This window comes from Arvicola amphibius, chromosome 5 (genome assembly GCF_903992535.2).
Source record: "Arvicola amphibius chromosome 5, mArvAmp1.2, whole genome shotgun sequence".
In the NCBI taxonomy this organism is placed as follows: domain Eukaryota; kingdom Metazoa; phylum Chordata; class Mammalia; order Rodentia; family Cricetidae; genus Arvicola; species Arvicola amphibius.
In genome coordinates this window covers 14,997,644-15,015,214 of record NC_052051.1, presented here as the reverse complement: position 1 = coordinate 15,015,214, position 17,571 = coordinate 14,997,644, and the positions used below count along the sequence as shown (strand labels likewise).

Genomic DNA, 17,571 nt, shown 5'->3' with positions numbered 1-17,571 from the left:
GTTGAAGCTGGGAAAGATCTGTTTAGGGTGGCACATTCTGTTCTTGGTGACTGAAACCTCCTGGCATAGCAGAGAAGAGCTTCCAATCTTACAGGCCCAGGAGTCCTGCCTGGGCAGAGGTGATGCCACAGAGCCCACAAGGGGCTTCCCTGGAGGGCAAAGACTGCGGGTGGGGGAGCCTGGGGGTGTTCGTGAACAAGCAAACGGTGGAAAATTCTGTCCTGTGACTAAAGTTACAGAGAGGGATGCCTGCCCAACCTTGGCTCTTGGTCCCAGGACTAAAGGGCCCACCCTCTGGCAGCAGAAAGCCAGGCCAGAGACAGGCCAAGAAGTACAGGACAGCATGGCCCACCCTGTAAGATCTTCCTCACGAGCCCAGCTCAGCCCCCAGGGCCGACCCAGGGTTCTCTAGGAAGACAGGCTCAAGTCCTCTCCACCCCGTCCTGTCGGTTAATATTCAATGGAAGTTACATTAGGTCCCCGACCCCGCTAATACTGCGCAAACATTAGGAAAACATCATTCCGTGACTGAGCTCGCTTGGGTGCTGATAAGGCCAGGCCAACCTTGAGGAGCTCTCTGCACAGCTGCTGACAGCGGTCTTTCATTCCGCCCGCCTCCCCACAGCGCCCAGTGGGGGCAGGCGACAGGGCAGGCTGGGTTGCCAGGGAGGGTGTGGCAGGCTGGTACAATCAGTGTAGTGGGGGGAACTTGTCCACCTCAGGGTCTCTGTCCTACGCCGCCTGACTTCTCTGTTTCTGGGTTTTTGTGGCAAAGTCTCGCTTTTTTCTTTCCTTTTCTTTTTTATATTCGTTACTATTATTATTATTATTGTGTGTATGTGTGTGGGGGGGTGTGCACTCGAGCATGTGAGTGCACTTGCACGCGAGGGCACACTCAGAAGGCAGAAGAAAGCTTTAGCTCTTTTGATGCTGGACTTACAGATGGTTGTGAGCTACATGGTGTGGGTGCTGGGAACCAAACTTTCATTCTGTAAACGTGATACGTTCTCTCATCAACCAAGCCTTCTTTCCAGGCCCCTACGTCTAAACTCCAAGCTGGCATATCCTCCTGCCTCAGCTCCCCAAATGCTGGGATTACAGGCATGAACCACTATGCCCGACTCTAGATTTCAGCATTCTGAAATCAAGAAGAAGTTGAAGAGTGGAATGTGGGTGTCCCTTGAAGTCACATGCTGTCTGGGACATGACATCTTCACTCCACAAATATTTACCGCATACCCACTATGTGTGGGGGTGTGCTTTAGGGGCCAGGGTGACAGTGAGCAAGAGGAAGGAAGGTCTGGCTTTTGGAGCTCTGGAGCTAGATAAGAAAGAATTCAGCAAATCACGCTACAATAGATAGGGAAATTGAAACAGGAAAAGAGGGCAGAGTTTGGGGCACAACACTGTGTCAGAGGAGGCCGAAAAGGCACCTGAGGTGACTTTTGTTGTTGCTTTGTTTTTGTTTTTGTTTCTTGTGGCCTGTCTGGATATCTAGACATAGGGAAGGGCAGGAGTTGGGGACAGATCGAGTGACGGGGGGATGGGGGTGGGTGGGCATTCAAAGGAGCTTTGATGAGATGCTGAGACAGCCATTCTGAACAGAACGTGATACGAGACCTGGGTGTGTTCAGAGGGATCCCTGAGAGCAACTCAACCCCAAAAGGGAAAGCCATGTGCTTTGGTTCTCAGGACCTCTAGGAGAGCCTGGTCCAGCCCAGGGGAGAGTGGTGAGGCCAGAAACAGCAGAGTCTTCGTGTGACAGCCGTCACACAGAAGGTCTCCAGCACCACGGTGTATGGGGGTGTCTGCGTACAGGATAGACACTGTGCACCAGTTCCTAAGATGGAAGACAGGCAAGGAGCAGGCTGAGGGGAAGGAGCTTCAGAGAGATGGGGAAGCAGAGGCCCCAGGGAAGGTATTCCCACCTTCACAGAGAGAACGCTCTGCAGCCTCATCCTCAGTCCTTCCACAGCGAGGCCCCTCAGACTCCAGGGGACAGGTGGGGCACTGAGAGGATGTCTGACACCTTAGGCCTGTACTGAGTCGACTGGGGTGGATGGTGGGCTGAAGGATTAAGAGACAAGGCCTTCGGTCTTTGACTTCTGGAGAGTTCCTGGTACGGGGAGGAAAGAGATTGTTTCCCCCTCGTTCTCCCAGGTTAGTCTAGAGAGCAGGGTTCCTCCCAGCAGACAGTCCACTAGGGCAACCGAGCCTCCAGGTCCCAAACCGGGACTTCTGTCTGTCACTCAGGAATCTCAGGGCCATCTCTGTTTCACCAGGAGGAAAGGGTTTATCATTTGGAAGGGAAGGGGCCAACCAACTCCCAAGCAGGAGTCATGGATCTGGGATGGTGGCAGATTCTCACCGCATTACTCAGACGGTGGTCTGTCCTCCTCTGAGTTTTCGCTAACCTGCCCCTCACGGTGATCTGTCATTCCTCCAGTCTTCAGTATACAGGGCAGGGGGAAGCTTTGGTGCCTGGGGAGCTTTGCAAACAGAGTTAGAAAATCCCACATGTGACAGGCAAAAATGACTCAATGGGATGTCAGACACCAACCTGACAATAACCTGATTTGACCATTCCTGGGAACCACGTGGTAGAAGGAAAGAACCAACTCCTACAATTTGTCCTCTGACTTCCACACATGCACCATGGCACATGTATGCTCACACATGCACGCATGTGGGCCCACACACACACTCGGAATACGTCCACCTGCAGCACGCTGGCAGCCCCAGTCCAGGTTGAAGCCTCTCCTTCCCTAGCTCCCAACTGCTTACCGGTTGTGGGACATCTCCTCTCTCAGGGATCCTTCTTACCCCTCTCTGCCCTTCTTATAGCTGTTCAAAATGAACGGGACCGAATCAGCACGCGGAGGTCAAGCTACGAGGACAGCAGCCTGCCTTCCATTAATGCGCTCCTGCAGGCAGAAGTCCTGTCTCAGCAGGTACCAAGGGACCCTCTCATCTATCTGGGCTTCCTCTCAGTGGGAGCTCACTTCTACCTCAGCCTTCTCCCACCAGACCCTGTAGCCTCACACAGAAAGGGCCACAGATACCCTAGAAGGAAACCCAAACCCAATGCCACACACAGCTTTTGGGACAGAGGGAACTCAAACTTAGGTCTGGCATTGGGGGGCACTGTCTAGTTCATCACAGTGGCCATGTTCACAGGCCACACAAACTGCTCTCCTTGAGGGCTCAAGAGCAGTCCTACCAAAAAGCAGTAGCAATTTTAACAAGGTGGCAAATGGGCTCAGTCACCCTCTGCATGACCTCAGACAAGTTACAGCGCCTCTCCGGGCCAAGGTGACCTCATATATGAGATAAAGATGACGCCCTTTTACACCCAAGGGAGGAGCTAGACGAGACGGGAGCAGGGCAAGGAGTAGGTGGCCATCCAAATGGAGTGCTCCCTGCTTCTGAGTCCTCCCTGTCCCTCTGCTCAGAGCTGTTTACTGACCCGGCTGTCCAGGCAGAGCTGCCACCAGACAGGGGACTTCCTAGGGAAGTTCAGGGAAACCCCACTCCCCCAGCATTCCCTTGTCTCCCACAGATCACATCTCCCATCTCTGGGATCAATGGTGACATTCGGGCAAAAAAGATCGCCAACATTACAGACGTATGTGAGTCCATGAAAGAGCAGCTGCTGGTGCTGGTTGAGTGGGCCAAGTACATCCCAGCCTTCTGTGAGCTCCTTCTGGATGACCAGGTAAGGGCACATGTGCTGGGAGCAGAGGTGGACACTGGCCATTAGGGTTCCGCTGACCCACCCAAGACACAGCCTTGGGCTGATTTGATTTTACTCAATGAAACGCATATCACTCACGTGCTCCCAGAACTGTTTAAGTCACTCTACAAATATTGACTCAGTCTCCCTAAGGACTATGAAGCAGGAATGTTTCCCATCTTCCAGGTGAGGAAACCAGGGCACAAAGAGGTTAAGTAAATTACTCAAGGTGACACAGCCAATAACCTGCATCACCGGGATTAGAACCAGCCAGAAATGCTCCAAAGTCCAGACTCTTAACCACCGCATCATTCAGCATTCCTGGAGGTGTTGACAGGAACCTAAAACCAGGAATCAGGAAATTTGACTTAAGCTCTGGTTTTAAGACCAGTTCCCTGAGTGATTTGGGGCAAATTACTTTACTCCAAGACCCAAAGTTCTTATCTACCAAGTGGAAGTTATCTCTGAAGAACGTTGTCAGAACTGGGGCCATTCTTGTTTGAAAAGTCCAGGCTGGTGCAACAGCACCTCAGCTGGACCTCCCCTACCCTCCCTAGTGTTATGTCTCTTGCTTTCCCCCAAGATTTTTTGTCAGTATTTGGTATTCCAAAGCCCCTTCTCTGAACTCCCGAAACGGGGCCAGGGAGGGAAAGTGCAGGGGTAGCAGGGCTGTGTGCGTCTTTGGATGGCTGAGTTTCTGAAATGTCTCATCCAATGGCTCCCAATACACATACTCCTTGGTCTCCACAGACATCTTCCCTGCCTGGGCAAGGAAAAAAGAATCAGTCGCCTTCCCAACACTGAAAGCCCCAGTTCCTTGCCCACAAGTTTGATACTGCAGCATCTTGTATCTTGTTGTTATTTGTTTGGGAGATTTTTTTTGGTTTGAGACAAGGTCTCGCTATGTAGCCCAGGCTGGCCTGGAACTCACTCCCAAGTGTTGGGATTAAAGACATGCACCACTTGCCTGGCTGCATACAGTCTTAATGCTTCAGAGAAGTTACACGGGCCCACAGCTGTTCCTCTCTACAGAAGCCAGGAACTGCTCTTCCTCTTTAAACACCTATAAGAAAGCCATGGGGCAGCTGGGTGGTACTGGCATGTGCGTTTAATCCCAGCACTTGGGAGGCAGAGGCAGGCGGATCTCTGTGAGTAGCCTGGTCTACAGAGCGAGTTCCAGGACAGGTTCCAAAGCTACACAGAGAAACCCTGTCTCAAAAACAAAAACAAAGAAAGGAAGAAAGAAAGAAAGAAAGAAAGAAAGAAAGAAAGAAAGAAAGCCATAGGGCACTCTAGGTCAACAGCACTGGCCTGGCTGCTCCTTAGCCCCCTGCTGGGTCTGGACCCTAGAGACATCCCTCCTTTGGAGAACTGACAGTCAGGGATCATGTCCAAGCTGTCCCTGACTTCTCCCACTCCTCGTGCTTCAGCCCCTGTCCCTCTGCTGGAGAGCCTGAATTAATGTTTAATCCCCTCTGTTCCTTCCCAGGAACTTAGCAAGACAACAAGATACCCCCAAGCTGAGCAATTGTTAACCTCTATTTCCCACCCAAACCTCCCTGGCTGGGGCTCAGAGCATTCTCTGAGGGCAGTGATGGGTGGCCAGTAACACGGGCCAATCATTAATGCCCCCTTGCCTGCCTACACCCCACAGCTGTCATATCTGAGGGTTGGAACTGGGAACCTATGCATGGTACATAAGGAGACCATATTGCCTACCATGGCTGAGGCTACCTGTGAGATTTGGGGACACAGTTTTCCAAGGGACCCACATTTCCATTGTTCCAGGGACCATCATCTTGTTACAGCTGAGTAGCCAATTCCTGGGTCTAGAAGGCCAAGTCTTACAGGATAAGGGAACTAAGGCATAGAGAGAAGGAGAGTGACTTAAAGCCCAGAGCACACTGGCCACTGTGCTGGGATTTGACTCAGTCCTCCTTTCTGTGGTCTGAGAGCCACGGAGCTAAAGGTTGAGAACACTGCCTCAGTGCCTCCTGGGTAGAGTATGCTCAGCGATTAACATCTTCTGTATCCCTTCCTATTGTTCACAGAAAATAGTGTCTCACCTCCAAGTTTTCCCATTCCTTCCCACTTTGGGTTTCTCTCCTAGGTGAAGTGGAAAGGGGTCATAGCAGGTGGGCTCAGGAGGAACCGGAACCGGGAGGAAGTCAGGGTGCCGGCTCAGACATTCATACCCCTCCCCATTCTCTCCTTCACTTGTTTCAGTACAGATCTGTGTGCTCGCTGTGCTCTCTTTAAAGAGGCTTACCATGCCTTCCCATGGCCGCTCTTATCTCACTGCTCTGTGCTCCTTCCCTCCTCCCTCCCTCTCTCCTGTTCCCTCTTTTCTTCCCCTCCACTTGCTCATTGCAGCACCATCCTCTTCTATTCCCTGGCCTACTTTACCAATCCCTTTCCTCTCACTCTCTCAGCATGATGGTTCTGTGAGCTCAGAGACCGCAGTGTCCCCACACTGTCTGAAAGAGTGTCTAGGAGGGATGGTGAGATGATTCAACAGGCAAAAGCTCTTGCTGTCAAGGCTGATTCCCAGGACCCACAGAGTAGAAGGAGAGAATCGTTGTGCTCTGCCCTACATACACACACACACACACACACACACACACACACATGCACGCACGCACGCACGCACATGCACACACACACACAGGACACATTGTGGGCATCTAACGCTTGACAACTAAATGAAAGAGCACAGAGCAGCACCTCCCCCTCTCAGCCTGGATTGCTACACCTGACCCTCCCAGCATGGCTTGCTACCTGCAGCCTCCCACTGAGCCCACAGATCCCCATGGGCACCAGCCTGCTGTCATTCTCTGGTCTTCACACAAGCACTAAGAACAACGGTTCTAAAGCACAGACGACAGCCTGTGAAACACTCAGACTTGACTTTGAACTTGAGTCTTCACAGACTGCCATGAAAAGACAGGGCTTGATGATGCCCTGTACTTGGTGGAAACACATTCTAAGAACAGACATTCATGTGGAAGCTCACATAGATTCTCTGAGAATCCCAGAATCTTACAGCATCTACAGTACAGGCGCTGTGGAGATCTATAGCACCAGTGACTTCCCAAACTCAGTGCAGCTTTGGAACCAACCAGGGAAGCTCGTGGCCTGCGTATTACAGGTCCAGTTCCTACATACAGAACCAGAATCACTAGTAGTTAAGCCCAAGACTTACAAGAACTACAGTTCCCTACAGCTAGGCACGCTGGTAGGACCTCGGGACCCACAGTTTTAAAACATCTGGGACAAGTTGACACTCTTAAGAATCTGATCTGAAGCATGCACGCCAGGTATGGCCTATGCCCTGATGAGGCCGGGGCATGGCTCCTTGCCCCAAGATGGAGACACATCAGTTCAAGAGCAGAGTGAACTGGAGGTGCCCTGGTTTGGACAGCACAGGCTTCCACCTTCCTGGTCTCTGTAGAATGCTTTCTATACTCCTCGCTCTGTTACTCACAGGAGGAAGGCAGAGGTTTTGTGGGGTGTGTTTCAGAGCTCAGGTAAGTAAAGGCAGAGGGGACACAGAGCCTCCTTGCCAAGGCCACTGACCTGCCTATGAGCAGCCTTCCTAGCATGCAGCTGCTTGATTTCACCCCGTCTCTCTTCCAGGTGGCCCTGCTCAGAGCCCATGCCGGCGAGCACCTGCTGCTCGGAGCCACCAAGAGATCCATGGTGTTCAAGGATGTGCTGCTCCTAGGTGAGGAGGCTGCTGGTCCCAGACAGAGCTGGAGGGGTAGAACAAAGCTAGGTACACCCAGGAAGGGAGAGTATCTCCACATACACAGACCAGGCAGGCCTGTCAAAAACATCCCAAACTGGATATACTGTTGCAAACTGGTAATCCCAGATACTTAGGAAGCTGAGGCAGGAAGTTTACAAGGTCAAGACATGCCTGGGTGGGTTACGTGGAGGGCTCAAGTCAGCCTGAGAAGCATAACATGATCCTATCTTCAACTAAATAAAAAATAATTTAAAAAAATCTAGCAACTATCAGTTGAGATCAATAGAGACGGCACTAGGGAGACCTTGGACTGGCTTGGTTCGGAACAGCACCTGTTGCCAAGATTTGCAATCTGAGTTTGAGCCTAGGGATCCAAGTGGTGGAAAGAGAAAGCCAACTCCTGAGATTATGCACTGACCTCTGCACATGCCCCCATAGCACACAGACTGCTCCCCCAGAATAAATAAATAATAAATAAACTCTTTCAATACAACGACCCCAAGATATTTGCTAGATGTTCCCATTTTATAGATGAAGGAACTGAGGCACAAACAAGTCAAATATGTTAACTAATTATAACCAGCCGTAAGTGACAGAACCATTCAGATGATGTGACCCAATTCTGAAGTCTATCCCTTGACCTTGATGCTTTATTGCCTCCCAAGTGGACCTTGGCTTTCCTTCATCTTGAGTCATGCAGGAAAAAGGAGTCTGGAGGAACACAAAAGGCCTCTGAAAAAGCTAAGTTCCTAGCTCACCCGGGACTTCAGGCATTCACCTTCCTCCACTGGCCTCGGGTTTCTGATTTGTAAAATGGGCATGGTGACCCAGTAACTCCTCCCAAGATCACCAGGCACACAAATCACAGCCAGGGGTGACAAGAATCAACCAAGGTGACAGTCCCATCTCCCCCCTCCACCCATCCAGGCAATGACTACATTGTCCCTCGGCACTGCCCAGAGCTAGCAGAGATGAGCCGTGTGTCCATTCGCATCCTCGATGAGCTGGTCCTGCCCTTCCAGGAGCTGCAGATCGATGACAATGAGTATGCCTGCCTCAAGGCCATCATCTTCTTCGACCCAGGTACCATCCGCACCTCCTAGCCTTCGCATCCCTAGACCTGTCGTCACATTCCTGATGAACTCACAACCTCTTGCCTTACCATGACAACCAGAAGAAGTCATTTTCATCAGTCCCATTGAGTAGATGTTCCCAGGGAAGAAGGGCTCTGCAGGGCACAGATTGCAAAGGCTTCGGTTTTGCTTTTCTCATCTTCCTTCTTGTTCATCATCCCAAGCATCCTTTCTCCCACCCTCCATTACTGCAGCCCTCCTGTCTCTGTTGATCAGCACTGCAGCAATACTCCTGTCCTGTCAGCAACAGGCAGCATCTTCTACCCTTCACTTGCTGGAATGAGGATACCGAATCCCCTCCCCCCTCCCTTCAGTCTCTCTCTGTCCTCTCCCTGATGACTGTGCTGACTCTTATCCCTGAGTTTGCACAGTATGTCTGTAGTCAAATCTTTGCACAAAGCCTGCTTTTGTTTCTCATTATCTGAGACTTGCTGTCTTCCCTCTAAACCAGCTGGAGCGCCAGGACCGCCGGGCGCTAGGCGCTGTCCTTGGTGCTGGTCCCTGATTTCACAGAGATGGCCTCTAGCAATTAAATGCAGCCAAGAGGAAAACAAACGACTGCCATTTATTGAGGCCGCCCAGATGCACAGTTTTAAACATTTCATGCAAGGTACTTACAGCATGATTCCTGTGAGTTAGGAACCATCTTCACCCCAGTTCCAAACAGGGAGAAGGTGGAAGTGTAGAGAGGCTGACTGACTTAGCAAGGTCACGCAACTAGGAACCTGCAGAGCATGAATTTGCACTTCAAGCTGTTAATTTAGACATGTCTCTCCAACTCACGGTCTTGCTTTCTCCTTGCAACTCCCATTTCCCAGAGGACAAGGGCCTAGTTCCAGTACTGCGGTGCAAAACTCCTGGCGAAGAGGGTGGTCACTCCTCAGTGACAGATGTGATATTACTGGCCCCAAGGCAGAGTTAGCAGCTTGGTTGAGGGCAGGGGGACCTAGTCTAGGCTGGTATAGAACAGGTATTTCATGAAAGACGATTGATTGAATAAAAAAAAAGTGCAAAGTGTGGGTGGGGTCTCTTTCTGCCAGAGGAACTGAAGCCTCAGCTGAGTCCCCAGGTGACAGACAGCAGCAGGCAGGGGAGGGGATACTATCTTGATGTGGTCAATGCAAGGTCTGGATGGTGGAACCTCACCTGTGGGCCAGAAACCCCAAGTTCACATCATCATTCTGCTGGCAAATAGTTGCATGAATTGGCTAAGTCTTCCTTATTTCCCCTTGCCTGAGACAAAGAGAGACTAGGGCTCTCAATAGAAGAGCATTAGCCTAGTGTGTGCAAGACTCTCGGTTTGATCCATAGCACAGCGCAAGAAAACTATAAAGAGAACTGAGACTGTAACATGAAGTACCAGGCTTTATATCTTTTTAAGCCTGGATCTAGGAAAACATTACTTGTTCTAGAGGAAGCTAGCTGTTGAGGACGCCAAATTCTTGTCCCAGCACTAACTTGTCCCAGGTTAAGACTCCTTGGTTCATGGGGCTGGAAAGATGGCTCAGCAATTAAGAGGAATGGCTGCTCTTCCAGCAGTTAAATTCCCAGAACCCTCATGGCAGCTCACAACTGTCTGTAACTCCAGTTCCTTGGGATCTGACATGCTTGCACAGATATACACATAGGCAAAACACCAATGCACATAAAATAAAACAATAAATCATTAATAATAAATTAATTAATAAAAAAGACTCCCTGTGTTCCAAGGTCAGTAATTTTCCCAGTTGGAGCCTATAGGTTAGGGGATTTGGTGCTCCCTGACCACCTCTCCCATTGCAGATGCCAAAGGACTGAGTGACCCGGGCAAGATCAAGCGGCTGCGGTCGCAGGTGCAGGTGAGCCTAGAGGACTACATCAATGACCGCCAGTACGACTCTCGGGGCCGCTTCGGCGAGCTGCTGCTGCTGCTGCCAACTCTGCAGAGCATCACCTGGCAGATGATCGAACAGATCCAGTTCATCAAGCTCTTTGGCATGGCCAAGATTGACAACCTGCTGCAGGAGATGCTGCTTGGAGGTCTGGAGCACGGGGCCGGGCGGGGGCATCCTCTCTTTGTCGATCTGTAGTGCTGGCTCTTGGGAGACAGGCTTCTCGTGGATCTGAGCTGGCCTCTAGACTCCAGTGCTTCCTCAGTGGGAGTCTTGGACAATCTGCTTGTGTTTAGGACCTTGGTTTGTCATCAGACAAAAAAAAATGGAGATAAGGACAGAGGTCCATTTGTTCAGACACTGAGGGTCGAGCATGAGTCAGTCAATCACTCTTGAAAGGAGGGGAGAATGTCATGGGCATTAGACAAATGAATAGCAGAACAATTAAAAATTGGTTATGTGAAGACCTTTAGGTGAGTTGACCAAGAGATGCCTCGCTGAAGCGGTATCTAAGACTGATGGGTAAAAATTACTAGATTTTAAAATCTTGAAAATATTCCAAGCAGAAGTCATTTGTTCCAAGCTCTGAGCTAAGATTTGTGTAAAAGATGGAGGAGATGAAGGTAGAAATTAATTAGAAACCAAGTCATAAACAGGGCTTGATGGGCCATGGTCAAAAATGTCAGTTTTAGACCAGGCAGTGGTGGTCCACACCTTTCTTTAATTGCAGCACTTGGAAGGCAGAGAGAGGCAGGCGGATCTCTGAGTTCTGAGCTGAAGGCCAGCCTGGTCTACAAAGTTCCAGGAGAGCCATGGATACATAGAGAAGCCCTGTCTTGAAAAGAAAAATGAATTTTATATAGGAGCAAACCTTTGTAATTCCAGCAACAGAGAAGCTGAGGCAGGAGGACCATGGATTTGTGAGGTAGCCTGGGAAATATAGCAAAACTTTGGAAGGAAAAAATGAGAGAAAAGAAGAAAGGAAGAAAAGGAAGGAAGGAGAAAAAGGGAGAAAGGAAGGAAGAAAGGAAGGTGGGGAAGGAAAAAGAAAGGGAGGGAAGGAAAGATAGAAAGAAAAATGGGGAGGGGAATTGTGTTTTATTCTCTCTACAACTCTTGTAAAGAGACTGAAAATTCAGCTAAATTTTAAACAAGCCAGTCTGATTTAGGGGTCAATAGTGAATTACAGGGGGCAGTGGGAGTGCCCAGGAATGTTACTCTCTTCTACCATCTGAGACAATGGTGGCTTAAAATGTGGAGGTAGAGCAGGCAGAGAAGGAGAGGCTCTCTGGATGCCACAGATGCTGAAGCAGGGAGAGACAGAAGAGAAAAGGTAAAGGGTCAAGTTCTGCTTTGAGTGGCGGAAACAATGGTGGAATAATTGACTGGCAAGGAAGACCAGGGGACGACTTGAATCTGGGTCTCAGGTGGTGAGTAGATGACCCAGAAGATCCATCTGGACTTGACACGGAAGGTGTGTTGGATATTCAAACGGGACAAACCTCAACAGTGAGTCGATGGCCCAGCAATAGAGGAAAGGCAGCCTCAGGTTTTCTAGCATTAAAAGTCAGAAGGCTTCAGAAATGACCCATCAGGGGCATGGGAGAAAGGTAGGAAAATTACAGAGTCCAAAAGAAGGTGTGCTTTCAGGAGGACAGGACTACAGTAGTGTTAAATGAGGGGGAGGAGAGAGGAAGGGGGAAAGGTACGATAAAGAAAGGAAAGGGAGGGAAGGGTATGGGGAAGGGATGAAGTTAGAAATCAATGAAGGACTAGGAGAGAGAGAGAGGAGACTGGAAGCTTACAGGGTCTCGGTCCTTTGGTGTGAGCAGCATCAGAGGGTTTGGGGGATGGAAACCAGGTGTGGAGAGCATCACAAAGTAGGCGACGGGCGAATGGGAGAGTAATGAAGCAGAGACAGGGCAGACAAGCCTTGGATGATGCTCCCCCACGCAGCATAGCTGAGTCAGAGCTGAGGTTGGCTGCAAGACGGTAACTCTAACCACAGACCATGATCACCCCTTAGGGGAAGCATCAGGAGTTGTGGTCTGTTCGCCAGACACATTTGGGTGAGATAATCCCTCTGGATACTGTTATCTCGTCTGTAGTATGGATGATAATGGTGTCTATTCTCTAGAACTAACAGGAGGATGAAATCGTGTAAAGAATTGAAAGTGCCATAAACCAGTGCCCAGGACAAGATAGGCGCCCACTGACCATTTTACCATGAAACCAAAGAGCTTACTCATTGTATTTAAACTCGGAAGTGCTGGTTTCTTTCAAGCCACGAAGCCCACAGACACGCCTGGTGATTTTCACATTTCTAACCCAGTAATAGCTCCCAAGAGATCCTGTTGGTCCTGATGAGCAGGCTGACCACCGCACTGGAGAAATGGTGCTGCAAGGCTGGGGTCCTTTTCCAAGACTTCCTGTCCTGACTGATGCCCTCGTTTCTGTCTACAGGGTCTGCCAGTGATGCACCCCATGCCCACCACCCCCTGCACCCTCACCTGATGCAGGAACACATGGGCACCAATGTCATAGTTGCCAATACAGTGCCCTCTCACCTCAGCAATGGACAGATGTGTGAGTGGCCCCGACCCAGGGGGCAGGCAGGTGGGCAGCCTGGGGTCTACCCTGCAAGGGATAAGGAGGGGGAGGGGACCTAAGAAAGGAAGCAGGAGAAGATTGCGTCTAGAAGGTGGAACTAAGAACATAGTTCTCTGTGTTTCAGAGCAAGGAATGGGGGTGGGGATAAGGGTATTGTTGGTTAAAGCTGTTTATTCAGTGAGGCTATGCATTCATCAAGGTGATGGACAATGTCTACCAAATGAGGCAAGCCACTAGGTGAGGGGACCGTTGAGCATGATTGTTGGCTGAGAAATTGTCCATCAGGTGAAAGTGTTCATTGAAATAGGGCTGGCCTGATGAATGACACCATCCTCTGGGCAGCTGAAAGAGACTGGCAATTAAGTAGGACTGCCCACTAGGCTACGGCCATCATCTGAGGGGAAATTGTCAATGACTAAATTGGTTGGTCATTGGGTCAAACTCTTCAAAGAACAGAATCGTCAATGGGATGAGGTGGCCACTGGGATGAAAGGGATTTCATTGAGTTTGGTCGTGGGAAAATTGTCTACAAAAATGAAAGTAGCCACACAGGTGAAAGTCACTCACCCAAACTGCGATGGGAATGAAGCCTTTCCATTTGTGTTACTCTTCTCCCAAAGACTGAAGGAATGCCAGTTTCAGCCCAGTTAGCCCAGAGCCGCAGTTTCTGCTCTTTCTTCCGAGTCAGAATATTTTTTATCACACTTCGTATTGCCTTTGGGAACAGTCACACCTGGGCCCTGGTCTGGGAAAAGCAGCCTGAGTCTCCATATCAAATGGTGGACAGATGGGTGGGAGGATTTCATAGAACGTAGAAGTTTGAGCTGTTACCACCTTAGGGATTGGAGCCGTCATCTTATTTTATATAATGTCTCAGCAGGTGGGAGGGCTTTCCCAGGGCTCTTTTTTTTTATTCCCACAAAGGCTGGAATCTTGAGCGACTTCTATTTCTTTCTCCCTTTAGCCACCCCTGAGACTCCGCAGCCATCACCACCAAGTGGCTCGGGATCTGAACCTTACAAGCTTCTGCCAGGAGCCATTGCCACCATTGTCAAGCCCCCCTCTGCCCTCCCCCAGCCAACTATCACCAAGCAAGAAGTCATCTAGCAAGCGGCTGGGGGTCAGGGGCTCTGCTGGCTCACACCCTCAGAGAGCACCGGGGTGTAACTTAGTCACAGCAAGGAAGATGTGACAAGAGGGGCCGTTCCCAGAGCAACCATGGAAAGGGTGCAGGGCCCAAAACCATGGGCTGAGTGCCACATGCATTGCCACCCCTGACCCCACACCCCGGAAGGCACCTGCCTGGACCACTTTTCCCAAGTTGAAGCCACTGTCTTCATCTTCGTTCGTATCTTCTTCTCAGCTTCTTCTCCCCGAAGGATGACTGTCTGCAGATGCTGCAGGACCTTGTTGAAACACAACTCCCTTTCCCTCCCCCTGCTGGGGCCTCTTCCTTCCTGGTGCTGGTCAGGGGGTCTGGATGCAAAGCTCCTGAGGCTGAGTCAGCTTGCAGTGTGGTACTCCTCTCTCTTCAGCTGTGCCAACCTCAGGCGACCCTCTATCCCATCCTCCATTGTTACCTTCCTCAGCCATTCTGTCTTCTCCAAAGCCACCTCTCCGGAGGCTGAGGAAGATGTGGCAACCATTTCCCCATTCATTCTGAGAACCTTTTGTAAGCACTGACCTGGGTGAGGCAGAGGGTAGGAGTCACCACCTCTCTCCCCACCTCTGCCAACACCAGCATGATTCTTCCCTCCAGAACTAGGCTATACCTTTGGAGCAATGAGCCCTATGGCTTCCTATAGCAGAGTCATCCAAGGGGGGACAATTGCAACAGAATGTAGAAAGAGGTTGGGAGCCATGGGGAAAGCATCTAGAGAGAGGCAAGCTCTGCCTCTGTCCTTTGAGAGGAAAGAGTGGGCTTCTGGCTAGCACAGCAGGTGACAGACCAGTTTCCAGGAGCCTGAATGAAGGCTCAGAGGTAAGAAACATAATGTGGGAGGGAGACAACGAAGAAATCCATTTCCATAGCATTGAGATGGGATACACACTGGGGACTATGAAACCCTGAATACTAGACTGAAGTCGGAAGTAGCTGCGGTGTGGTGCTGAGAGAAGCTGAACACATCCTGCAGAGGTATGGCTACTGAGAAGGAGCAAGGAGGCCAGACTAGAGCCTGGGGCTGGGATAAAGCAATGGATCAGGGCTGTCCCCAGGGCCTGTCAAGCTCTCTTATACTCCCAGATGATGCCATAGGCATTGGCATCCACTATCTCATAGAATCTTCAGAAGATGAAGGTAAAGGATCTTAACTGCCTCATAGGAAGCTCTTGTCTCCCCTGTGATGGAACTCAGAGATTTCACCATCCTTTACCAGTACCAACACCAGATGCTTGCTCTTTCCAGAACGTGTCAGCTAGAGGGTGTTCTAAAGACCCACTGGAAGTCAAGAACGCTGTTTGCTGAGAAGTAGTCGAGCGGATTCATGACTCCTGTCCTTTACTCTCCCCAAGTGTGGGTGAGGAGCAGCAAGGGTGTGGTTCCTGGAAGAGGGACCGGTCTAGTCTGGGAGTCCAGGGCTAAGATAGTCTCGGTGAGGGGCAGGAGAGGGATAAGAAAGCCTGGATCAGGCTTGCTTGAGGAGCTGCATGCAAGCTGCATTCTGGAACTGCTAATCCCCAGCAGTCAGCGCTTAGCCCCTGCCTGACTCTGCATGGCTTTGAGGAGCCCGTACAAAGTGCCACTGGCCAATGTTTCCACGGCTGGAGGTGTGATAAATAGGAGGAAAGAGCCATGAGACTGACTACCACGTTCCATCAGAGCTGGCACTTCTGAGTGGGTGGAGCTAGCACCCCAGTGTCCAGAAATCCCAGCTTCAGTGATAGGGTCCTCCGTAAAACGGAGGGGTACTGGGGCCACCTGCTTAAAGAAAAAGAACACCACAGTCCAGGATGGTCAGGATGGGTTGTCCTTAATCCCTTAGGCCACGTCTTGGGTCTCAGGACAGACTTGCCCATGCTCAGAGCCCTCAAGGATTCCTTAGCCATCCTCACTCCAGTGCCCCCAGAGGCTCCAGGCAGATCACTCAGACTGCTCTGATGGGCAGCTGGCCTCCCTCTGGACATTGTCCTTCCCACTCTTTGCCTCTCCATCGCCAGTGATGTTCATGAGAGAGGTAGGAAATGTTGACCTTCAGGGGTAACAGTCTTCTGGTGCAGGGGTCAGCCGTTGCCCCCGTCCATCCTTTCTGAAGGAGAAATCCATTCGACATTAATAACTATTACAATATGGGAAGCATGAAATAAAGGAAAGTTTACCCTTCTGATTATAAGCTGAGGACACTATGTTGGAGTTTTTCTTCTGAGTTTTGGTCCTACTATAACACGACGGACTAAGTACAAGCTGATGGTAGACAAGGGTGGGTGCTAAGCTTTTCCCCGAGACCACCCTCCTTTCTTCAGGGAACTCTCAGAAGCTTCCAGCCTTCAGGAGGCTTTCCTGAAGTGGACACAAGAGAAGGGAGGATTGGACGCAGATGTCCTAGCTTTCTTGTGACAACCATGCCATTCACTTTGGCCATTCTCTGTGGCCTACCCTGGTAATAGGAATTATGAACTTCATACCCAGCCTTCATAAAGTAGCCCCCCTTCAGACTAGTTTACACATGCAAACATCACTGGGTCCCACACTGTTCCCCAAATCCCACCATTACTGCCCAAGGGGTCAAAAAACCCTCAAAATCTCAAAATAAGTTCTTACTCTTGTGTTTTAGCATAAGTTTATCCAAAAAATAAATGGCACGTTTGTTTTCTAAGCCTTTGTATTGGTGTCTTTCTCCCCTTGGTGTCAGAATAAGAAGAGTCTGGGACATTCATGCTGGGTAAGATTACCTCCTTTTCAGTCTTCCTGCCAGGAGATCAAACTTTATGGATAATCTCCCATCATAAAGATGGCAAAACTGAGGCTCAGGGAGGTGATTTTCTTTAAAAAGCAGAGGGAGAAATCCTATCCCACCCCATCTGTGCGTGCATGCATGTGTGTGTGTGTGTGTGAACATGCATGTGTGTGCTTTTTCATTTGCAAGTGGAAGGTTGCACATGTATATATGTATATGTGCTGATGCCCAGGGAGGGAAGAGAATGTTGTTTCAAGGGCATCATCCATCTTGTTTCTGGAGACAAGGTCCTCTCACTGGCATGGAGTCCATTGATTAGGCTAGGCTAGTGGCCAGCAAATCCTGGCAAAGGATCTGTTTGTCTTCATCACTGGGATTGAAAGCTTTTGCCAGAGCCAAGGGAGATGGCTCATGGATGAAGAGCACCGACTGCTCTCCCAGAGGACCAGGGTTCAATTCCCGGCACCCACACAATGGCTCACAACTGTCTATAGCTCCAGTTCCAGGAAATCCAACTCCCCTTTCTGGCCTCCAAAAGCACAAAACACAAATGTGCCACACAGGCACACATGCAGGGAAA

General features: G+C 50.2%; 1 protein-coding gene across 3 annotated transcripts in view; it reads left to right on the top strand.

Annotated features, from left to right (window-relative positions):
* The window catches only part of Hnf4a (hepatocyte nuclear factor 4 alpha), a 61,806-nt gene extending 44,896 nt beyond the window's left edge, over positions 1-16,910 (top strand). For 2 of the 3 annotated variants that reach the window (XM_038329825.1, XM_038329823.1), the window contains exons 4-10: positions 2,845-2,951; positions 3,560-3,715; positions 7,370-7,457; positions 8,409-8,564; positions 10,397-10,633; positions 12,949-13,101; positions 14,060-16,910. In XM_038329825.1, coding sequence (XP_038185753.1) covers positions 2,845-2,951; positions 3,560-3,715; positions 7,370-7,457; positions 8,409-8,564; positions 10,397-10,633; positions 12,949-13,101; positions 14,060-14,202 — 1,040 coding nt within the window. In that variant the 3' untranslated portion in view covers positions 14,203-16,910. The remainder of the gene's footprint in view (positions 1-2,844; positions 2,952-3,559; positions 3,716-7,369; positions 7,458-8,408; positions 8,565-10,396; positions 10,634-12,948; positions 13,102-14,059) is intronic. The other variant, XM_038329824.1, reaches the window with a different exon arrangement.
* Positions 16,911-17,571: the final 661 nt, after the last annotated feature.